This window comes from Lepidochelys olivacea (assembly GCF_965140295.1).
Source record: "Lepidochelys olivacea isolate rLepOli2 genome assembly, chromosome: 9".
Lineage (NCBI taxonomy): Eukaryota > Metazoa > Chordata > Testudines > Cheloniidae > Lepidochelys > Lepidochelys olivacea.
Window position 1 is genome coordinate 27,509,141 of NC_140419.1, and position 25,528 is coordinate 27,534,668.

Sequence of the window (25,528 nt, forward strand, 5' to 3'; positions counted from 1 at the left end):
GCTCGGGACACCGGGGTTGGGTGTCACACTGGGGTAGGGCTAGTGCCGACTCCATGAGAAGGGCCCAAAGTCTAATGACTCTTTCCTTTTTGGTTCTAGGTTTAAAGGACCCGCAGATCTTACAGCGGTCGCTAATGTGGGATTGACCCAAGAAGCGGAGACAGTCGGCGTGCGGGTCCCTTCTGGGCATCGAACATCTGCAAGAGTCACACGATTTAAACCCTGGGGCACAGGGCATGCTCCGGCCCAAATGCTAACTAACTGAACTGAAACTTGTTGAACACACACACACACACACACACACACAGGTGCCACTAACAACAAACGACAAGTTCTGGGACGAGCTACAGCGAAGCGAAGCTGAAGCAAGTAGTTCCGACACACGCTCACTGGCAGCAAGAAGGAACTGAGGGTGTGGGGAGCGCGCAGCTCCCCTTATCGCGCGCTACAGAGGTGCCACTCCAGGGGTCGCAGCAATGCTCCCCCTACGGGTACTGCTAAGGGAAAAACTTCCAGCACCGGTGCACGTGGTGAGCATGCACACCTACTGTGGAAAACACATGAGCAAGCACTCGAAAAAGAGCCCCACCCACTTTCTGCAAGTATCCCACACAGGCCTCAGTATTTAGTCCACTCTTCCCCCTCTAGATCCTCATTTTGGGTGACCTCATCTACTCATGCAGTTTCAAAATGCCATCTTTATGTTGATGATTCTCAAAATCGTCCTGCCCACTGTCTTACTCAATCCATTTATGTACCTCCTCCCCTGCATATGTCGCTGTAATTCAAACTTGCATAGCCAAAGCTGAACCCCTATTTTTCAGCCCATAGCTTCTTCACTTCCCCATTCTCTGTCACTGATGCCATTCCGCCCCCCACCCACCCACACACACCATCCACTCCAAGGGAGGCCATCTGCAATTCCCCCTCTCAGCTACCCAACATGTTCGTGAAGCTGCTAAGACCATCTCTCTGGCCCAATCTGACTACATCGCCTCCCTCTTGATCCTCTACTTCTCCACTGCAACAAAGTTTAAACTTCAAGGCCCTGCCTAACACTTTCACTCAACACCTTCACTTACCCACATTTGCCTTGTTCACATTACCCCCAGCCCTTAAACTCTTCCAGCCCTGATGCCCCATCATTCATTTCTCCCACAACTACTTCCACATTTGTTTCGTCACACTACTTCCATACTTGAATTGCGCTTCCTCAGCTGGTTTACCAGGTCACTCCACTACCCTCATCAAACGTCTCCCTGCAGCAAAGTAACGACTCACTGGCACGGCGCCTCCTGCTGGTCATCTCGGGAATTAGCTCTCCAACCTCCGGAGCGCCCTCTGCAGGCCAGTGTCTCACCTGCCTTATGGCCCCCCGTGTCCCTCCTGGACCCCGGTGCCCCTTACCATGGGGTTCTGCCCACCGCAGTACCCCACAGTCTGGGTCTCCCCTCCCAGGGGAACCCCCAACCCTCTAAACCCACCTTGCCTCAGTGGCTACTGCCAGTCATCATCTAGCCCCCACTCACTGGGGCAGATTGCAGTGTAATGGCCACGCATCACTGGCAAGGAGGTTGGACCAGCTGCCTCTGCCTATCCTCAGGCTGCCCCTCTGCAGCCCCAGTACCTTTTGGGACTTTACCAAGGCCTGCAGCCTGGGGTTTTACCAGGCTGGAGCTCCCCAGCTCCCTTTGCCCTTCCCCAGCACTGCTCTGCTTAAGGCACCTCACTCTCAGGCAGCTAGCCCTTCCCATTCCTGGGCTAGAGCGAGACTCCCTCAGCTTCTGGCCCTCAGCCCTCTTATAGGGCCAGCTGTGGCCTGACTGGGGCATGGGCCCGGCTGTGGCTGCTTCCCCCCAATCAGCCTAGCTTTTTCCCAGCTGCAGCCCTCTCCAGGGCTGCTTGAACCCCTTCAGGGCTGGAGCAGGGTAACTACCCCACTACACTCCCTAAGAGCCATTTGTTCTATGACAGCTGAAAGAAATAAAAAGATTTATTTTTACTTCTTCCATAAAAAAAAATCCTTCATGGAATCAATAAGATAAGATGGTGGCAAAGCACCACTCCAAACATCTGATTTTTTGATCTCTTCATTCTAAGGTCTTCATGGCAGGGGGCGTGTCTTCCCTGTACAGTGCCTAGCATTTTTGGGGCACTCCTATAGTGTAAAATAAACACTACCATAATTTACTGTTTTCATGATGAAGTTTTACAATTCATCAACCATGGAAGCAGGAAAAAAAAATGCCAAACATGCTATGGTGGCTTCCTATCAATCAGGGATAATGCATACAGTCCTATCAATCAGGGATAACTCATACAGACATGCTATGGTGGCTTCCTATCAATGAGGGATAATGCATACAGTCCTTCATACTGAATTTTGCTTTAAATAATTGTTAGTGTGCAGATACTCTGGTGCTGTGAGCACCATAAAAAACAAGGACAGGCCACAATGTTACATAAATGGTTAGCTAAAAATAGGAGTACAGGCATAAGCCCATGATTGAGAGCTTCTTGTTGCAAACACAGAGACAGCTTGCATCTAACAGACTGAAATCAAGACCAGATACAAGTCAGAGGCCTTCTAGCTGAGTACAGATCTACTCTCTTGCGTATGTGACTTCTACAAAGGTAAAGATGAAGTACAGCTGGTATAAGTAAACTTGCAAGGCCCATAAAGGTGCCTCATAACAAACTGCCACCTAGTGGCTCAACTACACTTTCCTAAATTATTTACAAGGTACATGGACTAACACACAGACTGTGATTTACATTATACTCATGGTCACCACACACCTGTCAGTTATTAAGATGCAGGAGCTCTCTGAAAGTCAGTGTGCAGATGACAACATACATCAAAAGTGGTAATTTTTTCCACTGTTAAAAACTCAAATATCAGATAATGTTCAGTAAACACTGGAAAACAGTCCGTCAGCAATACAAGGCTCTCCCACTTCCTATTAGTCAACACAAGCAGCAAGTTACAATCCTCTGAAAACCCTAATCAGGTTCTGCTCGTTTAAGGGAACACTTTGCAATTTAACATAAGCGTAGGAGCCAAACAGGGAGGACAGGAGGGGAAAACTAAAGTCTCTCAACCAACTGGCATAAATGTGTTTATTTTCCTCCTAATTCCTCTAACCAGCTAATGCTATATAACCAACGTACAAGTATGTTTGACTTCAACAGATTACTGTGAGAATGCCTCATAACTCCCCACCACCATATACTGGAATAAAGTTGCCATTTCAAAGCCTTCAGAAAATGGCCTGCTCTTAGGGCAACCAGGTGTCCAGTTTACAACTTGGAACACCCAGTTGAAAAGGGACCCTGGCGGCTCTGGTCAGCACCCCTGACTGGGGCATTAAAAGCCCAGTCAGCGGTGCTAATGCAAGCTAGTCCCTACCTGTCCTGGGCACCGTGCTCCGCCCTGGAAGTGACCAGTAGGTCCAGCTCCTAGGTGGGGGGCGGGGCGCTATGGGCGCCGCGTGCTGCCCCAACCCCGAGCACCAGCTCCGCACTCCCATTGACCGGTTCCCAGCCAATGGGAGCTGGGGGAAAGTGCCTGCAGGAGAGAGCAGCACATGCCATGGAGCCTTCTGTCCCCTCCCCGACCGCCTAGGAGCCAGACCTGCTGGCCACTTCTGGGGTGCAGCACGGAGCCAGGACAGGCAGGCAGCCTGCCTTAGCCCCGCTGCACCACTGACCAGGAGCTGCCCGCCATAGCGGGGAGTCACAGCTCCTCCAGTCCCGGGGCTGCAGTAGGGGTCCAGGTGCCACGCTTCTGCAGGGGACCAGGATCAGGGCGCTGGGGCTTCTCCCACCCCACCCAGTGGGTTCGGGGCACTGGGGGCTCTCTCTGCCAGAGACAGGATTGGGACCCACTGGGGGGGGCTACCCCTGCCTGGGGGCATCTGCCAGGGTCAGGACTGCTGGGGGAGGGGTTTCTCCTGGGGACGGGGGAAGCGCTTCTGGAGGAGGAGCTGCTGTGGGGACTTCCCCCGTCCCGTGGCTTCTGCCAGGAATGGGGTCGGGGCTTCCCCCATCTCGCAGCTTCTGCCAGGGAATGGATCGGGGCGGGGGACACTGCTGGGGGGGGCGTTCCCCCATCCTGCGACTTCTGCCAGGGAAGCAGGGCACTGCTGGGGGGGTTTGCCCCCGTCCTGTGGCTTCTGCCAGCGGTGAGGTCATGGGGGGCTTCCCCTGTCCTGCAGCTTCTGCCAGAGAAAAGAGGGGTGCTGCGGGGGGGGTTGTGGGCCCAGTGGCTAATCCGCCACTGCCCAGAGCACCAGTAAGCCTCTTGGAGCAGCCCCAAGGGGATGTGATCTGGGGTTCCTAAAGAAGATTATTAAGGAAATAAAATAAGTGTTGTACCTGTTGAGAGGGATAGTTTGAGGGAATCAGGGGGGTAGGAATCTCTCCTTTCCCTCTATTCACAAGGAGGGGCAAGGGAGCTATGCTCCAGTGGAGAAAGAGTATTCCTTATAAAAAAGGGCTTAGGTCATATAACACTGAAGAAGAAGTCTCTCATAACAATGACGAACCATTTTTTCCTAACAACTAATCACCCAGTGCATGTAAACTAAACAAAGACATGAAACTTTAAGGCCAAACTTTTATAAAATTATTGCAATGAATAAAGGAATCATGAGCCTACAATTTCTGAAGTGGGTTGGGAGAACCTTAATTACCTCTTGGTTATCTTTGTTCTGGTTTGCCCAAAAAATCTTGTGATAAAGAGTCTCCATTGAATTGCTGGAATCTGATCTGTCAAAACAGTGTCGATCCAAGACCTCCAGTGTATGCAAAACTCGGCTGATGGTGACCCCTAGATATGAAAGTTTAAAAAAAAGGTAACCAAATAGTTTACCAGAAAAATTCTTTGTTAAAACTGTTTTCACTGGATGCACGCAGCACTAACGTCTGGGTGAAATGAACACAAAAGCCATCTCCAACCCCACCCCTAAAAAAGGAGGGAAATTGAATTTAATGTTTATGGTACTATGAAAGTGCTAATTTCAGTGGTGGATCTGATGACATTAGGGATTGGTCCTGCTTTGAGCAGGGGGTTGGACTAAATGACCTCCTGAGATCCCTTCCAACCCTGATATTCTATGATTCTTTGACATGGACTCCTGTCCTCAGCCAACGTGACTAAAATCAAATTAGCTTCCCCGTTGGTCTCTGAAAAGCAAAAAGAATGGTCAGTCACTATCAACCTGGGCTAGATTTGAACCAATGCAAGACCAAACGCACTCACTCTCTTTATCAATCCTCTGAGCTACTGCAGCCCACCAAAGCTGCAGATGGTGATGTTTAGTAAGCAATAGCTGATCCAATGATGAAAGATATGGTATGCTAAATACTTTCCTGTATTCTAAAAATACATCTAGAGATTAACCAAATCCTGTCTGTTACCAGAAATCTATGCACACACAAACCCTACTATTAAAACTGCAAGTTTCTCCAGTCCTTAGGTGGTGTCCTCACTGCCCTTCTTGAAACACTCCCACCCCCAGGGATCTTTACATGCTCCCTTCTCACATCGACCAATCCTACAGTTCAGATGGGTTACATACGGTTTCCCTCAGGAGCCCAAAACCACTTAGTCCTGTGTCAGCAGGTGAGTCATGGAAGATTATCCCCTACTGACTGAAGAGGCTATTTCTGCAAATTTTCATATCCCCACTTGGTCCAAGAGCAAAGGATTCACTAAGCCCAGAACTTGAATTGTAATGATCCCTCCTGACTAATATTTATGCTAACACACCACCAATCCAAAAATGAAAAAAAAATACATGCTGCCTGTTACTTTGTGTCAGTCTATCAAATCTACGCCTAAAATTAATCACAATGTGATGTAATCAAGCCCAACACACACAAATATGTAAAACCTAGGACCCACATTTTTCAACATTTACATTGCATTTGACTTGCTTTACCTGCAGTTGATTCTTGGCACTTGTCAAAAGACCATCGCACCTCCACAGCACAACCTCGTTGTTTTATCTGCTGTTCTACTTCATAAATCTTTGTCCGAACCTAAAAAGATTATTGTTGCTTATTAGCTAGTGGCTGGGAAGCCACAATTCTCATCTCAAGCACATTTCTCTGCATGAGTAAGGTATACAACAATGTATCGCAATTTTTCCTATATTAGGAAAAAGTACCCTCAAGCACTGAGTGTTCAACTGATTTAATTTTTTTTTAAACATTATCTATACTGAAATATCTTCATTTCAGGACTTATATTCAACCCAACAATACTGTATGAGTGAAAGTTTTTCAGGTCATGAATGTCGCAACTTTACTAGCAACTGCAACAAGTCTCCTGCTATTTGTTGTTTTGTGCCATTAAATAACATCAATTTAAATTAACTCAAGATCTTTCCTTTGAAAGCATTAACAATACTGCTATTCAAATGCACAATACTTTAATCCAAACAATCCCATCATTCATAAAGATTTGCCAAACAATTTAGTATACCATAACTAATACAATTCTAAAGCTAACATGTAACTAATCCCAAACCAAGAATATAGGCATACCTAAATTTGCTAGTCTTAATGAGCATGAAATGTTATGTCTTTGGTACACAGAATATAGACCTTTGCCCTGTAAAAAAACAAGCCTACCTGCTGATTAAATGCTGAATTTCCACCTGGCATAGGTAAACTAGATGGAGCAACTTGAAGTAAATCCAGAGGAGAGCCTGGATTAATGCTCTTACTTTCATTCGTGGAATAATTCCACACCAAGGCACTTGGGCAACAGAGAGTTACAGTCTGCAAGCGACAATGTAAAGTAGTTAGAAGTAATCTCCTTTGCAGAACATTTGCCACAGACAGGGTCACAGCTAAACACCAACGAAAGGAGATAGTCTCTTGAACTAAATCACTTCTGCCTCACAAGTGCAGTGAAAATGACTAAAAAGAGGCCTTTGCAAAACCATTTGCTTTTTAAAACATCAGTGCGGGAAATTAAATTAAAATGGTATTTTCCTTATTCATTATTAATTTGAAAATTGAATTTAAATATATACTTGCTCGCTTTACATTTGTATTGCTTTCATACTGCCAAAGACACCACTGAAGGCTAATTTCCATCAGACACTGCCTATGAAACATGAATAACTTTTAGCAAAAAGGTGTCATTTTTGGGTTTCGTTTACAAAGAGAAGCTATGTGTGAAAAATTAAAATTTATGTCATTAATTAAAATATGCTTTCCTATCAAGATTTTAAAACACAAAGGAGCCATTCAAATGCACCTTATTTCTAAGTAAATCTACTGTTCCTGAAAGGTGCTGGATGAAGACTGATGTTCATTTATAAACCATTATAAAAATGACTATTGCTATGGTATCTAGTGCTGTACAAGGATTAAAATCCACCGGGGGAAATCATGCCCCACTGAAGTCAATAGGAGTTTTGCCATTGACTTCATCGGGTGCAAGATTTCACCCACCATGAGGGTTGTTCATCATCGAGGTATAAGCAGGACCTCTTGACTGGGTTCCATTCAGCAACCTATCCTGCTCTAAATTACTTTTAGAAAGTAAGAAAATAAATTCTAAGTTGCTTCTGAGCTTGCCACTCTGTTTTCTTTTGCCTTGGTGGTTTGGAAATTCTTTTGGTGAAGGAGAGATGGATCTTAATGCATGATCTGAAAAACAGCTAGAGTAAGGTTCTTCCCAGCTTCTTTTGGGAACATGTTCCAGAGTCCTGGGTTGTGTTGTTGAGAAGATCTACCTCCTGCTCTCACAAATCCAGATCTGGACTCCAACAACAGTAACCTGCTAAACAGGTTGCCCGAGAAGTGTCATTTGAAAATAACCTGGGCATGTCCCATTGACAGCTTTGTGAATCTGTACCAAAACTCAGCACTGATCTGGTGATACAAGGAGAACCAGCGCAGGTAGCAAAGCATTATATAGTCTCTTTGGACTGTTACAGTTAGGAAATAAGCCACTGTGTTGTTTACCAGCTTTATGAATTTGTCTGTGCTAAGAAAGAAAAAGAGCACATGTGGCAGTAATCCAATATGGAGGCGACAAACATTAATGGCAGGTCCTTGTCCAAGAGGAACAGGAGAAGTCTTGCTAGCTGGGAGTGGTAAAAACTCTCTTCTAGCTGCAATTTGATTTTCCTGAGTCAGTGAGGAGTCCATAGACTTTGCATTATCCTAGTACAGTCACAAGCCCTTGATGGAGGAAGAGGTACTCATGTTCCCATTTACCTTCTTCACTTAGTATTAATTGAGTGTCCCTGGTGTTCAGTTTGAGCCAGCTGGTCTTCACCCAGGCTCTCAATTCCCTCAGGTGCCATGGCCTGTGAGAAAGTGATGCCTGAGAGATACATAGAGCTGCATGTCATCAGCATATTGTTGGCATCACAAGCCATGTCATCAGGTAGATGTTAAACAGAAGCAGAAATAGAACTGAGCCCTGAGGTACTCTGCACGTCAGAGCTCTTAGGGAGGAGAAGCAGCTGCTCATCATAACTGAGCCTTTTTAGAAAGGAAAAAAAGTTATATTAGCCTAGTTCTGTCACCTCTTGCCAGCACATGTAAATGAGTTACCTGCATCTCAGGATCAATACTGTCAAAGGTTGATAAAAAAGCAAGTAGTATAAATGTCATTGTCTCACGTTGGTTCATTGCCACCGGGACTTGTCTATCACTATGACCCACGCTGTTTTGACTCTGTGCCAACCTCGAAAAATCGAGCAAATCTTCTGAGGTTAGATGCTGCCTGAGTCGGTGCACTACCACCTTGTCTTTGACCTTGTTCAGGAATGAAAGGTTTGACACCAGGCAGAAATTAACAAGAGTCACTGATGTCACACGCTGGCTTCTTGAGGACAGGCCAGACTACCACGCATTTCAACGTGCCTAGCAGAGTGCTCTCCGAGGGAGGTTTTGATTATTTCTGCCAGCAGAGGGCTTCTGTCCACACAACAGGTACCAACATGGACAGTAGCCAGCACATGCTTCTTCCTGCTGATACCTCTCAGTCATAACCTGGAGAAGCCACCTTTATGTTCATTGACCAGGCTCATTCAGATCTTCATCTCTTAGCTGAAATTGTCAGAAGTACCAAACCTACTGGTGGTTTTTGTCATATGGCACCTATACATTAGGAATGTGTCTGACACCACTCATTTCAAATTGACCAGTGAGCAACCATGAGATGGTAACAAAAATTGTCACAGATAGATATGAAATAATGACCTTTACGTAGAAGACTTTTTATCCCATTACCAGACCCACAAATCATCAAGTCCCCAGATACATTGCAATGAGAATTGTTAAAGCCTTGAAAACATCTACCTACCTGCAGCATACAACTCAGTCCATAAACTAGTGGACGATGTTGTGGGCAGGAAAAGAAATCTGAACAGGCTAGCTGTACCGGGCTCACCACAGGACCTGTTGCAGTAGGACTTGGAGCTGCTAAAGGAGGATTGTTTGGTCCAATAATCATATGAGGTGAGTGTGCAGCTACGAGGTTAGGAGTATCACTTAGCAATAAAGACAGTCGTCTGGCACAGAAATAAGCAAGGCGACGGGACAGGTAGGCTGATTGAACAAACTCTTCTGAATACTGAAAAAAATGCATAATATATTAAGCAAAACAGACTTTTCAAGGTACTCACGTTCACTACAATTCTGATATCTAACATACATAAATTAGAAGGGATCATCTAATGCATCTAGAAGATCTCTCAGACAGAAAACATTGTTGAAACACTGGTCTACAGTTCTGACTCTTTAAAAAAATCTACTGTCCTGAACGAGCATTTTTGGCCCTGTTTTTCTATTTAGAAAACCTAATTTATGTATTCAATGCATGAGGAATTTCAAAGCATTAAAAATGCATATAAAACTGTAGTTTAGTCCAAATGCGAAGCATCTGGAAAAAGATTTCACTACTTTTTATAGGTAGAACATTAGTACATAAGCAATTTTTACAAATATACTGAAGAGCACCAAATAAAAAAAATGTTATATAAGGGATATTTTAAAATATAATTGTTTTCAAAAATAACTATAGCTTTAAACCATGCTCTGTACCTGCAACATTAGCGGTAACAAAAGTTTAAGAAGTTCATCGTCAGCAGGTCTGATTTTTTCCAGAACATCCAGTATCCATGTCAAATACTCATGTCTTTCAAGCATTCCCTCCTGAAAGAATTTTGTTTTAGATTGCATCAAAATTAATTGGAAGCAGCACACAAGCAGCTTTATAATTTTGTTACAAATGCTCCTTTATCATGCCACTTGGTTCTGATCTCCTGACTCAAATCAAAATGATTTTAAGACTTGATGATAAGACCCTACAACTCTCAAAGATTTTTTAAAAATTAACCTAGAAAGAAAAATATGCAAGAACTAATGCTACTGAAAGAGCCCAGTAGATGAAGAAGCAACCATGAACTGGAATGGACTATGCACACAGTTCAAATTCACCAGACTGTCTGAACCCTATCCCCTTGACAGATTCACTATCATGACCCCTGGCAGCTCTAAGCCTGACCCCTGGCACCACAGAGACTTGTTTCTGTCTTAGTTCCCCCTTCTCAGACCTTCAGCTTGGCAGGGAGTACACACTCTCCATGCACAGCCTCCCGCTACCTTTCTTGATTTACCCCACAACAGAATTCCTTTTTACTGTTATTTTTAATAATCAGACTAGAAAGAGGTGCTTAGTGGCAGGCTAGGCAAGTTGAGTGCACAGTGGACCATGCAGGAGGAGAGCAAGGCTGATCATCCAGGAGGGGAACTCCACAAAGTACATTCTCATGGAGCAAAAAACTGATTCAACACCAATTTGTTGTTCTTGGTTTTTGAGGTCTGATGGTGTAGTCTAGTATCTGCCAACGGGAAATCAAGAAACCCTCAAATGCCGAGATTGGATCCCTGCATGTGACCTGGCTTTAGGCCCATACTAATTGTACAATGGTTAGTCTATACAATAGCTATTTTCTAGTCACATCTTTTTTTAACCTTCTTATAAGCCAAAATTACTTTAACTTACAACAACACAGATAGAAAGAAACAGTTACTTACTTTACAATAACAGGTTATTTGAGATGTGTTGTCCATATATATTCCACGGTTGGTGCAAATGCGCCCAATGCACCTGAATTCAGATTCTTTTGGCCAGTAGTATGTGTTGGTGTGCAATGGTTACACACTGAGTGTCCTCGTGCATTGAGCATAGGCATAAAGAGCAGGATGGCCTCAATTATCTCTCAGTTCTTTCCCCCAATACAGAATCCAGGTGTTATCAGACTCTGTAGTATCAGGGAAGAAGGGCGGGTCATGGGACATGCATGGACAACACATCTCAAAGAAACAGTTACTGTAGGGTAAGTAACAATATTTTCTTTGAATACTTGTTCATGCATATTCCATGGCTAGTGACTCACAAGCAGCAGCCTAGATTATTGGAGGTGAGTGCTACCAGTCAACCTAAACAATGGCTACAGGTAGGCCATTGGCCTCAAGGATACTAAAGCCCCTCCTATAATTTTCATTCTTTGACTTGGAGTGAGTATTGATTTTTCTTGGTTTACTTGTAGATCTTAGGGTTGCCAGATGTCTGGTTTTGGACCGGAACACCCGGTCGAAAAGGGACCCTGGTGGCTCCAGTCAGCACCGCTGACCTTGCCGGCCCGTTAAAAGTCCAGTCAGCAGTGCAGCAGGGCAAAGGCAGTCTCCCTATCTGCCTTGGCTCCACACAGCTCCTGGAAGCAAGAGCATGTCCCCCCTCCAGCTCCTAGGTGTAGGGGCAGCTGCAGCCAATGGGAGCTATGGAGGTAGCGCCTGCAGACAGGGCAGCGCACAGAGCTGCCTGGCTGCACCTCCGTGTAGGAGCGGAGGGGGGACATGTCGTTGCCTCTGGGAGTTTCCTCAGGTAAGTGCCACCCGGAGCCTGTACCCCTGACCCCCTCCCATGCCCGAACCCCCTGCCTAAACCCTGATCCCCCCACCCGCCCTCAGAATCCCCCCTCCCACCTTCCTATACCCCCACTCATCCCCAGCCCCACCCCAGAGCCTGCACCCCCAGCACAGAGCCCTCACCCACCCCCGCACTCCATCCCTCTGCCCCAGCCCTGATCCCCTTCCCACATTCTGAACCCCTCGTTCCCAACCCAGAGCATCCTCCTACACCCCAAACTCCTCATCCCCAGCCCCACCCTGGAGCCCTCAGCCCCAGCCAGAGCCCTAACCCCCTCCTGCACCCTAACCCCCTGAGCCAGCCCAGTGAAAATGAGCAAGTGAGAGAGGGTGGTGAGAGTGAGCATCAGAGGGAGGGAAGATGGAGTGAGTGGGGGTGGGGCCTCAGAATGGGCAGGGCCTCAGAGGAGGGACGGGATAGTGGCAGGGCAAGGGTGTCCGCTTTTGTGTGAGTAGAAAGTTGGCAGCCCTAGTAGATGGTATCAAGTGGAGTACTCCAGGAGTCAGTCCCGGGGCCAGTTTTGTTCAACATCTTCATTAATGATCTGGATGATGGGACAGATTGCACCCTCAGCAAGTTCGCAGATGACACTAAGATGGATGTGCTGGAGGGTAGGGATAGGGTCCAGAGTGACCTAGACAAATTGGAGGATTGGGCCAAAAGAAATCTGATGAGGTTAAACAAGGCCAAGTGCAGAGTTCTGCACTTAGGAAGGAAGAATCCCATGCACCACTACAGGCTGCGGACCGACTGGCTAAGCGGCAGTTCTGCAGAAAAGGACCTGGGGATTACAGCAGATGAGAAGCTGGATATGAGTCAGCAGTGTGCCCTTGTTTCCAAGAAGGCTAATGGTATATTGGGCTGCATTAGCAGAAGCATTGCCAGCAGATCAAGGGAAGTGATTATTCCCCTCTATTCGGCACTGGTGAGGCCACATCGGGAGTACTGTGTCCAGTTTTGGGCCCCCCACTACAGAAAGGATGTGGACCAATTGGAGAGATTCCAGCGGAGGGCAACGAAAATGATCAGGGGGTTGGGGCACATGACTTACGAGGTGAGGCTGAGGGAACTGGGCTTGTTTAGTCTGCAGAAGAGGAGAGTGAGGGGGGATTCCAAAGAGGATGGAGCTCAGATGTTCTCAGTGGTACCAGATGACAGAACAAGGAGTAATGGTCTCAAGTTGCAGTGGGGGAAGTCTAGGTTGGATATTAGGAAACACTGTTTCACTAGGAGGGTGGTGAAGCACGGGAATGGGTTACCTAGGGAGGTGGTGGAATCTCCATTCTTAGAGCTTTTTAAGGCCCGGCTTGACAAAGCCCTGGCTGGGATGATTTAGTTGGTGTTGGTCCTGCTTTGAACAGGGGGTTGAATTAGATGACCTCCTGAAGTCTCTTCCAACCCTAATCTTCTATGATCTAAGGGATGAAAAGTTGCAGTCTGTAGTATGGAGCATGAAACCTGTCAATGCAACTTTTGCAAATGAGCCAGTCAACTAAACACAGATAAAAATGAACTTGTTTCCTGAGGTAAACCCCCACTATTGCCAGGCATTTTCTGAATACCCATCATGCTGTCAATCGGCAGAATGGGAGAACACTGTCCTGGTAGTGGGAACTGCCCACTTGTCATCTCAGATACCTTCTACAGGCAGGGTGAATCACTATATGGAAATAAGCGTCTTGGAAGTGAAAGCTATGAACAGTCGTGTGGATCTAGAGTTGGAATCACCAAAATTACAGTTACCAACCTGAACTTGTACCTGAAGGGGTTCATTTGTCCCAGGTCCTGGAAAAGGTTCCAGCCCTCTTCCTTTCTGGGATTCAGAAAGTAATAAGGGTAAAAGCCCTCCCCATGCTCTTGAGGTACTTCTGCCACTGTTCTGAGATATGGCAGTGACTGCACCTCCTGGTGTAGCGTGCTGTCCTGAAAAGGGGCCCTGAAAAGGGATAGGTGGGGATTGGGGCTGCACAGTAAGCAACAAAGCTCAGACACTGCAAATCTGACTTGCAGCCACAGGCAGTGAGAAAGCACTGAGAAGCAGCTGGGGTCACTCCTCCCTCATGCCCTTGGTTGGAGGTACAAGGACACTCAGGCCACAGGCACAGCCCCCAACAGACACTGCTGGCCAAAAGAACCCAAACTCAAGTGCACTGGGTGCATGCGTACCAAGAATGGAATATGTATGGACAAGCACTGGAATCAAATACATGCTGAAAATGCATTTATGGAGGGCACAGGGTCTAACGGGCTGAGCAAGTGACTAATCAATTAAGGGCTCAGAGAATCTCGAGCTTTAACCCTGTTCAAGCCACTGTCCAACACATGGTACCTGACCTCTTTATGCTTCATTCATACAATTTGGTCAGAAAACTAGGCTTATGGAAGAAGCACCCTCTGCTCCCACACACACATACACACACACAACCTCAAGTTACAGTTGAGCTGAATTACACTATCCTATAATGAACAAATAGCTCTTTCATTACCAAATATGAAGCTACAAGTTTGCTATCAGCAGGTTGCACCTGAATTAACATTAATTTGCTCATTATCTGTTTCAGTGACTGAAAATGGGAAGTTTGATAATAATGTGCATTTCTTTCTAAATTAAAAGGTTTAAATCCACTTCATGCAAAATTAATCAGTGGTAAGACAAGAAAGTTGCAGCTTTGTCAAAGTGACAATAACTGTGCGTACACCAGAGTCATGGGAAAGGAGACCCAAGATGTCCTAAACCAGGCACCCAAAATTAAAAACCAGTTGAAAGTTTGTCCCTAAATCTGAATGCATTTAACCTCATAGATCTAATACAGAGAAAACTTAAAACAATATCATACCTAGCAAATTTTAACAAAACATGCATAAATTGTAAGCTGCTAACTGCAAATTATGAAAGAGCAGGCAAAGTGCCAAATTACTTTTAAGTGCATTTTAAAATTGGACCCTACCTAATACAGTCATCCCCAAAAAGGCACTTTTTACAAGGTTACCTGAAACAGATAAAATGCCAACTTTTCATTATATTCCCACTGCTTCAGGGCTTGTTCCACCTCTTGAGGCATAGCTACTGAGCCATTCCCTTGGTTTGAGGACACATGATAAAATTCTGCAATCTTTGCCAGCTGCTCTCGAAGGTATCTGGTTGAGATCTGAGTCCATTCTATGAAATAAGTTTACAGTTAAAAATTGACTTATTTTTCTTTTCATGTGATGACATATTTGATTCTTCATAGTAAAAATACAACTTTTCAATTACCTCTACAGTCAAAATACCTTTTCATAACATTAAGCAGCAATTGTATAACATGACTCTGAACTAAGAGGTTGCGTGTGTGCGCATCTCCTGTGCTTTGTTTTCAAAGTGTACACACCAGGAATGTGTCCACCTGTATTTTAAAACTTACAAATACCAGCTATGCCTTTAGGGAATCACCCATCTGCTCCATCAAGGCTCAATATTCAATCACAAAGCAACCTTGCATAGAAGTGTAGGAATATACTACAATTAATTATTTCGATATGGAGTCTTACTTTTTCCCCGCAAAGAATTATAACAAATAAAACAAAAACAGGATTTTACACAAGCCAGAATGATTGGAAATAAAAAAAAACGTTCTTATAATGCTTTGAAATTGATCTATAGCAACTCTGATTTCACTTTTTCTCCAGAACATAACCTTCTTAGAGCAATTTATTAGATCAACAGACCGGCCACTGCAGTATCAAACGCATCAAGACAAGACTGCTTTGACGGTTCTCAAGTCAGACTGACAAAGACGCAATCACAGATTTGAGTCATCTTGCACTGCCTGTCACATAGTCATGACATTAACAGCAAGCAGTAGTGCTTCTCTTAGCCTCATCCAACCAGTGAGTCTACAATGCAGGATGCTTTAGTGGGGGCAGGAAGAATTAGTACATCAAATTACATCAAAACCATAGGGGCAGAAATTCACCCACTAGGTCACCTTTGGCAACCTCAAAGCATAAGAAGGTCAACTTCAATTCATTCTGTATCTCAGAGAGCTAGTGACACATTGCTTATGCCACTTGTCAGAACTGCCAATAAACTCTAGATCTTACATTTATTTAAAAGGCCTCTATCCAAAACCTTAAATCAAAATGAACCAACAGCCTCCGGGGCACCCAGTCCTTGCAGTCTCCTTTCACTGTACCCCTACAAACCGCCCTTGGTCTCTTGGTGCACAACCACTTGAGAACCAAAGGTTTCCCCAGGCACAATTCTCACTATCTCAAAAAGATTCCCCTTAAGGGAATCATGACTACCTAAAGATGCATTGTCTGTCCTTAGCTCCGACCCCTAGGGGTAACAGCTGCCTTACAACGCGAGTCTTGCAAGGTGCTCGGAGAAAGGGAAAAATAACCCATAGACCAATCCAGTCTGCTGCCGGAGAAGATTGCAGTGTAACTCTCAAAATGGCCACAACTCCACCTGACCATAGAATCATAGAATATCAGGGCTGGAAGGGACCTCAGGTGGCCATCTAGTCCAATCCCCTGCTCAGAGCAGGGCCAATCCCCAACTAAATCATCCTAGCCAGGGCTTTGTCAAGCCTGACCATAAACTTCTAAGGAAGGAGATTCCACCACCTCCCTAGGTAACGCATTCCAGTGTTTCAGCACCCTCCTAGTGAAAAAGTTTTTCCTACTATCCAACCTAAACCTCCCCCACTGCATACGTGAAAGAATCTTTTGGCACTTTCTTACATACAACCCTACTACCTGGGCCTACCTCTGATAGGATGTTCTCTGACCAGATGGTCAGAGCCAACAGTGACTGAGCTAAGGGATGGCTGTGCTGAACTTCAAAACTGACTTCAGCAGAAGCTACAGCAAGTGTCAGCCCACTTGAGTCCACACACAAGAAAGAGCAATACACAACAAATAATACTGCGTTCCTCCTTTATACACAGGACGAGACGGATATTAAAACCTTGAGCCATCACCAACTTCAGTGAATACACTTAAAAGTTCATCCTCAAGTAGCTTAAGTCACGAAATACAGGTTTGATTATACAAAAGCCTTTAGGATTAAAAAAAAGATATCAATTCTTTACTTGTACAATGTATTCTGCAATATTTTTATAGGATCAGATGTGTGCTAGTGCTCTACACAGAGGTTTGAATGCAATTTCCATGACCTGATCAGTCTCCTTCAGACCCCCAAATAAAGTAAACGTCCTTTTACAAAACCGAGCAGGAAGGAGAATTTCCAGTTTCACAGTACTGAATGGGCAGGAAGCTACTGAATTGGGGAAAGGTGGGGGGCAGTATAAGGCAGGCAGCCCACTCCCTGGGAGATCTTTCCCAAAGATTTGTAGGCGATAAGAAGCAGAGGTAGAAGAGCTTCTTGCCACACCCTGTAGTCAGGGGAGTGGTCAAGCCTCAATGGCAAACTCAGTATTCCAAGCAAACTTTTGGGGTGTGACCCAAACCCTCCAGTTTTAGCCCACTGGAATTTTGCTAACTAAAAGGGCGAGTTTCCCATTACTTTAATCTCAGCACTTTTGGCTACTCAAAATATGACTCAGATGATTTCTACTACTACTATTTTTTTTTCCTTTTTGTGGTATGTCCAACTGCCCTGCTGAGTTTACCAAAACAGCTTCTTCTATTAACTGTACCTTTTCTTGCTTCAGAAAATAGCCATTATTTCTAACCTTACAGCTGATAGCTACGGAGAACAATTTCTCCACCTAATCTTTGTAGCGCTCCTTTTAAAAGGTTATGCCTCAGATTTCTACCCGAACATGACCTCTTTTTTCCTCCTTTGAAATGCAGATACCTCAACATATCTGAATATGAATTTAAATGCCTATTTTGAGGCACTCCAAATTGAACATTTGGCCCTAAATCTTTCCTTCTAGCTCATTACACCCAAAACCTTGGGTCTTCCTGTTGGCAGTTGCTCGTCTGAACTCCTAACATTTTCACTGAAGTCATGTAAGCCATTTGTTGAACCTTACATTAATATTTGTAAAGTCTTCTGATGTCTTGCCTTTCAAAAACCAAACACCCCTCTCATCTTGCAGATTCGGTCTTTTGTCTGACTTGCACACCTCACAGGACACAATTAAGCATTTATCATCTGTGCACATGAAGAGGATTTCTGTGAATACAAACTACCACCGACATCACAAGCTTTGATCTTGCCATACACAGAACAGTGCTAATCGAAGTTAATTAATCCACTACCATTTACCTCATTGAGTGTTTCGTTCTAAAGTTTAGAGTGAAGTGAACAATGTAGTAAAAGGCTATGTGAAGTTTTGCAATAATGACGTGATTGCTGCGTTTCTGTCATTCTTATTCAGATAATCACAGAAATATGGACCCAGTATGAGAGCAATACACAAAATATGGTGGAACTTTTCTTAAAATTAGTACAAATGCAGGAGTGGGTGGTAGCAGGGTCTACATGGACAGTTGATAAGTGCATGCTAATGTGCTTTAGATTCACATCGCAGCTTGCTGCACACTAACTTTGTCTAGACAAACCTTAAATTAACGAGGGGTGATAATTTAGGTGAAGGATTACCTACCTTAGCATTCCTCTTTTCCATCCTCTTAACAGTACAGCTGAATTTACTAGGGATATTTTTTTAATATCCCACAAGAGACAAATATGTTACAGAGTTATGTTTAACCAGCATGCAGCATATTTGAGAATACTGTAGCACATTCTTCTATGAACACATAAAAGCATTGCTTTGACAGTCTAAACCTGTTTACTATCAGAACTACAGGGACTCCCCATATGAAAGGCTACAGTTTTCATTGTGGCCTGTGCAATATTTGCTCCTCAGGCTTTACGCTAGCTTGCTCATCTTTGAATCTTTTTTCCCTGAATTTCTTCATCATTCTTCCCATCAACATCTACTGAAAGGGTTTTCTCTCCAAAGCTAGTGGCTTGGTACAAAAACGTGGAGTAATTTTCAGGCTTAAACCAACTATATAGAAACGTTTAGTAAATATTTGCTTCAAAACACTCACTCAATTTTCTAAAAACTGTTGCAAATCCACCATTTCACACTTCTTTTCAATGTCACACCATGAAAGGATAATTTTCCCAAGGCAATTTATTACCAGTTCCTCAGTGCCACTGAGTTAGAAACCATGGAGAATGAATGATTTTCATTACTTAAGGCACAGACCTGAAACATTTTGAAGACTGCCAAAAACTAATCAGTGATGTACTGTATAATTATTCTCAGAAAGCTCTAAATAACCTTTGCAAAATAGCAAACTTGCATGCATAATGTAACCTTTAGCACCCATTTGGCACATTCAAAATGAAATCTGTGTTGGAGCTCTAATATAATAGTGAAACAAAAACTAAGTGCATCAACCTTAGGACAGTCCTGTTATCTCGTTTCATTCAGATAACCATGTGCCTCCTCCAGCTATCATCATGGAACTGACCAAAGACAGAACTGAAACCAGAAGTATCCACCCACCTATTTATCCCTCTGTGGTACCAATGTCTCTCCCTTTCCAGGAAGCAGAACAACATTTTCTTCACAAATACTGCCTCAGCTGGTGTAAACTGAAGCTATGCCACAAGTTACACCAACTGAGGACCTGAACCATTGATTTTGCTCAGAAGACTCAACGTATTTATTTTTCTTTTCTTTTTTAAAAAGTCAAGATAGTTTGAGAGAATTCTTTGGTTTAAATGCAGCATTACCAATATTCATTCCAGGCTGAGAAGATATGCCTTTGGTACTCAAACCTAATCCAGTGTCATTTTATATCTCCCTGGGATAGCATGATGTGGTGTCTCAACTAAGATCATGAGCAGAGCTAATCGCCGTGATTAGGGAAGCAATAAACTTACTTCTAGCGGTTAATACTGTAACTCCTCCTACGGACTATCCCTAAAACTGTTTGGAGTAGAGGTAAGAGGATAAAGGTGGTCAGAGACTGGAATAGCAAGGTGGAATAGCAAAAGCAGGAGATAGGAGACAGGTGAGTAAGTGCCTAGGACACTATGTTCTATAAAAACTTATAACAGGTTGCAGAAGGAGAGAAGAGAGTGTGTGACAGGAAAGGAATAGAAAAAAAAAGCAGAAGAGAAGCAAGGCAGCACTGGTCACAGGGTTGAGGGTCAGGTCCTAGAGACTCTTCTTCCCCAAAGGTTTCTACATTGGAGAGACCTTGGGAGGGGGAAGGAAAAGATGCACAGAGCCCACAGTGCCACCTCAGTCTCTTTCCCTTCCCTCGGAAGCCTGCCTGCTCCATCTCCCCCATCCATGACTGCTGGACCTCATCAGGAGTTGACACTGCCTTCTGCCTCCCTGCTGCTGTGATATAAGCGACTGTCACAGGAGGAAGAAGAGAAAAAGAAGGTGATGTGAACTCACATGTGAGATGAACTCAGCAGCCCAGCCACCCACCAGCAGCTGCATTAAAACACACACATTACTGAGAAGTGGGGGGTGGGGGAATCCTCATCCAGGGATCCTCTTCTATCACTTCTACTGGGTAAGAAGAGGATCCTACTGCAAACACCCCACCATCTCCCCAATCCTTTTCCCTACAGGGAGGAGAAAGAGGGCCTGCTTCGGGAAGCCCTAACCCTACACTCCATGGCCTGGAGAAAGGCAGCAGAGAACCCACTCACACACAGCAGCTGGAAGGGTCATGAGGGGTTGGAAAGACCCTGTTGCAATGCGTACCCCACCCCTAATGCTTGGGGCGAACGAGAAGAGATTCTGCCACACAAAAAGTGATAAGGGTGAAACAGGGAGTTAGAGTTAGATAAGTAAGGTGGTCATTCCCCCAAAAAGTTGCAGATCTGCTTCACTGATATGGAGATGAGCTTCTCCTGTAGAGAAAAGGGCAAAAAGCAGCAGCAGAGAGGGAAGGGAGAAAAAAAGGCAGACATTTATCCGCCAAAGAGCACTTTTTGTCAGTCACAGACAAAAGGCATGGACCCCAGACCAACCAAATCAAATATCAGGAGGGGGCTTCACTGCCTGACTTAAGGAAACAAGAACAGAACATGGAGGCATGAACCTAATTCAACGTTTTTGGCCTTTTTCCAGTCACTGGTGATGGGACACGGTCCCATTTCAACAGAGTTCTGAAATGCACTCCAGCAATCATTACATATTACAGAGTATCTGGGACCAAACCTGAACACTGGGTCCAAACACACACAGACATTGGAGAATGCCTGATCTAAGCCTCATGGCACAGACCCATCTCTACCATTTATTACTCTATCTTGGAAAATCCATCTTCAACAGTGTTGCAAAAACTTGCTTCAAGCTGCAATTGTGTCATCCTTAGATTGCAAGATATGCAAGGCCAGACCTAGACAGAAGTTTGATGGGAGTGTGCTAAGGAAAACCCAGGACAACACAACTCATTCATTTTGCCAGTTCAGTAGGAGACCTTTATCTGTTTGTGACAGTACTAAATCAATACTCTTGCAAGACAGCACTGTGCCAAAGGTCCCATCTTTTGGATGAGATGCAAACTGGGTCCTAACTGCCAAATGCACAACTAAACTAGGTTTCAGAGTAGCAGCCATGTTAGTCTGAATCCGCAAAAAGAAAAGGAGTACTTGTGGCATCTTAGAGACTAACTAACAAATTTATTTGAGCATAAGCATTCGTGAGCTACAGCTCACTCCATCAGATGCATTCAGTGGGGGGGAAAAATGCATCCGATGAAGTGAGCTGTAGCTCACAAATGCTTATGCTCAAATAAATTTGTTAGTTAGTCTCTAAGGTGCCACAAGTACTCCTTTTCTTTCAACTAAACTAGATTAATTTAACTTTGTTTCATTTGCTTTCATTAAAGCCACTCTATTAAATACACGGATTACTACACTGTAAACATTGCTTTTTCCCCTTCTGAATCTATACCTTTTTCATGACATTCTAGTTCCTCAGTGTCTCGCCTATTGCTCTCACCTGTTTTCATATTTAGACTCCTGAACAAGGATTATTAATTTAACACAACACTGTTTCCTGCCACTGGAGCTCAAGTTTATTGCTTTGGGAGTTTGCTGCTACTAATATGCAGTTAACATACAGTCACAGTAACGGCTGCAATAGTATTATATAGTCATACATTATCCAATCCTAAACTAACCTTACAACACTGTCACACAATTTAAAAAAAAATTGTTCAGATTTAAAGATGGCTTTTTTCAGGCTGCCATAATTCACTTTGTGAAAAAGCCAAACTGCCACAGGCTGCAAAAACCTCTTAAAGTCCTGACAAAGAAACATTCTCCAAAAATCCAGATGTGACAGTGGAAAGAACAGAAGGTTAGCAGGGATGAGGAAAGAGTTAAGTCTGCTTGGATAATTTAGTTTTCCTATTTTCTAATGTTGGTAGTTTCTCTAACTTTATCTTTGGAGTTTGGTTAAAGTCTGTGCGTCTCACAGAACATGAGATCCTCTTAAGGGACTGTTTTCCCCCCTTTAATACCTGCAATATGATGAAGTTTTCATCTAGAACTAGTAATGCTGTAACTATTTGCCATTTCTACTGTACTCTGTATCGCAAATCACAGCACAAACATTAAGCAATCTTCACAACCCCCCTACCACATATGATAGAAAGAACTCCTAATTTCTTTCTTCTTAGGCACTACTTTCTCTCCTTTCTTTTTCCATTGCGACTGACCACCCTTTCTTTCAGCCAAGCTCACAATCTCTTATTTTCAGTTCCTCTCCATTCCTATTCCCCAATATCCAAGTAGTTACCAAATCCTACTCACTTTTCCAATATCTCCAAATTTCCACTCTAGTGCCTACGGCTAAAGTGCTTGTCCACGCATTGATTATCCTCCTGAATACTTCAAGCATCATCTTTCTGCCCTCCGCCATTCCTGTATTGCTCTCCTCCACTCCATTTAGAATGCAACTACTAAAATAAACATTCCCCTGCCACTTGGACAATGTCACCTCACCCTGAATCCCTCCACTGAAGACCTCCTCTCATCTACCCCCACCCAAATTCAACTGCCCTGCTTGCCTTCTAGTCCTGCTCAAACTTCCTCTGCCTGGCTGTTCTTAGTTATCACCATCACCTTTACTCATAAATCCTACTTCACTTCTCCCCACATCTCCTCTCATCTTCATGCTTTCTCCCTTGCTGACCCCACAGCCTATTCCCAGTATGCCAGGCATCTCACTCCTTTCAAACCCAGTCCATGACAGTACAAATGTCATCGCCACATTAAATTAAAATATATATATGCTCGAATAATCCCTCTCCTGGGATTTCTAGCATGTTTCATTTGTCTTTTTCAGATTGTAAATTTCTCAGGCAGGGACCACATTTTATGCTGTGTTGCATGCACTCTGGGCACTTCAATAATGAAGTAATAGTATCTTTACCCATGTTTTACAGGTGGAGAAAGTGTCACGGGGGATTAAATGACTTTACAAGGTCATCCAGACAGTAAGTGAAAGAGCTACAATCAGAACTCAAAAATTCCTATCCTCTCACCCCATGCTTAGCGTTTACACTGAGGCATATGTATCCTGTCCTTCCAATCTTTCTGTACCTTTAACTGAACTGTGCAGCCTCTGTAGATGCCATATGGGCCTAACTCCTTGTCCAGCAGCTTGAAAGTATACTTCCTTGCCTAGAGCCAGATTTGCTTTTCTTACAGCACGAAACATGCAAAGTTTTGAAAAAACTCCTTTTTAATCTAATGATATCTAACTAATGATTCGGAATTTTAAGAGTGCCCTCTCTTTTTTCTTTTAATTAAAAGGGATTTTCTATTCACTTTCAAGGAACTAACATCCCAATGTGCACAGGAGGGGAGGACAGGGGATCCTACACAAAAATACTTGGTACTTATAACAAGTCAGTTCAAGTTTGCAGTTTTTTTGCAAATATGATTTGATTTTATTTTGTTTGGTGTGTTCTCATGTTACTTTGCTGTTTTGCTTGTTTGTGTTTCCCAGTTCAATTGTACATTCAGCATGTGTCATATCCTGTGACACAATCCTTTCTAATGACAGAAACAGCCAAGTAACAGTCATTACAAAAATAAATCCTACAGCTCGTATGTCATTTCAGGGAAACAACTCACATGATTTAAGGGCTGCATGACTGAGCCCATGTTTTGCACTTTTCTTGCTGGACTTGTTTGAATGACAAAAGCACCACTTTCTCTTTCGCATTTCCAGAACGCTCTATGCACACTACAGGTTACTTTGTGGAGTATCATACAAGAAGCTGGAAGAAAAAGCGGCCTTGGAATAACTTCAGTGGATGAGTCAGGCCACGTCTACACTGGCAAGTTTCTGTGCAGTAAAGCAGCTTTCTGCGTTGTAACTCCCGAGGTGTACACACTGCCAAGCCACTTAATGCACAGAAACTGCACAGTTGTAGCACTGGAAAAAAAAAAAACCCACTCCGCCGAGAGGCGTACAGTTTTCTGCACTGGGGCTACAGTACCAGTGTAGACACCCTGGTCGATTACAGCGCTGCGACTGGCCTCCAGGAGGTGTCCCACAATACCTATTCTCACCTCTCTGGTCATCAGTTTGAACTCTACTGCCCTGCCCTCAGGTGACCAACTGTCAGCCCCACCCCGTACATTCCTTTGCAAATTTGAAAGTCCCCTTCCTGTTCGCTCGTTGATGCGTACAGTGGTCTCAGCGCATCTTTCCAGATGGCCATGCCTGCTCCACGCACCAGGCGATCCCCCACTTGGAGCAATGCCAAGCTGCTGGACCTCATCGGCATTTGGGGAGAGGAGCTGTCCAGTCCGAGCTGTGCTCCAGCCACAGGAATTATGATACCTATAGACAGGTTTCACGATGCATGACAGAAAGGGGCCATGACCGGGACACACTGCAGTGCAGGGTCAAAGTGAAGGAGCTGCGGAACACCTACCACAAGGCATGGAGGCAAACTGCCACTCCAGTGCTGCGCCCACGAGCTGCCGGTTCTACAAAGAGCTGGACGCGATACTTGGCAGCGACCCCTCCTCCACTGTGAAGGCCCCTGTGGATACTTCGCTGGAGAGGAGGCCCCTGGTAAGTGGATCTGATTTTGGGAATTGATGAAGCAAGTTGTTGGGGACAGGAGGGTTGCAGGAAGCAGACTTGTCTCCCACCGCTTGCCTAGTCTGAGTGGCAGAACAGACTGTTGATAGACTTCCCTCTCTTCATGGGAATCTCCCTCAGAAATCTCCAGGAAACTCTCGTGGAGATACTGGGCAATCCGCTGCCACAGGCTCCTCGGCAGAGCTGCTTCATTTCTTTCCCCATTAACAATAACTTTCCTGCGCCACCTTGCAGTGACCGGGGGGGTGAGGAGAAATGGACCATTGCTGCACACAGGCTAGCCGCATAGGCACCAGGGCGGAAGCTGCAGGCTTGGAGAAGACCATCCCTTGATTCCCTGCTCACCCACAGCAGCAAGATATCTTCCAAAATGATCACGTCCTGTGGAAAGTGTGGGGACAGGAATGATTATCAGGCCCCCACTACAGTACTGGCTCTACCCGAGTGCCACGTGCCCAGTGTCTAGTAGGGTCCGGGAACAGCAATCTAC

At 44.6% G+C, this 25,528-nt stretch overlaps 1 protein-coding gene across 2 annotated transcripts in view; it reads right to left on the minus strand.

Annotated features, from left to right (window-relative positions):
• MED12L (mediator complex subunit 12L) overlaps positions 1 to 25,528 on the minus strand; it is a 322,334-nt gene that overhangs the window by 258,053 nt on the left and 38,753 nt on the right. For both annotated transcript variants that reach the window (XM_084639004.1, XM_084639003.1), the window contains exons 5-10: positions 14,959 to 15,128; positions 10,078 to 10,188; positions 9,338 to 9,607; positions 6,640 to 6,789; positions 5,946 to 6,045; positions 4,695 to 4,831 (exon numbers count right to left, since the gene is read on the minus strand). In XM_084639004.1, coding sequence (XP_084495130.1) covers positions 4,695 to 4,831; positions 5,946 to 6,045; positions 6,640 to 6,789; positions 9,338 to 9,607; positions 10,078 to 10,188; positions 14,959 to 15,128 — 938 coding nt within the window. The remainder of the gene's footprint in view (positions 1 to 4,694; positions 4,832 to 5,945; positions 6,046 to 6,639; positions 6,790 to 9,337; positions 9,608 to 10,077; positions 10,189 to 14,958; positions 15,129 to 25,528) is intronic.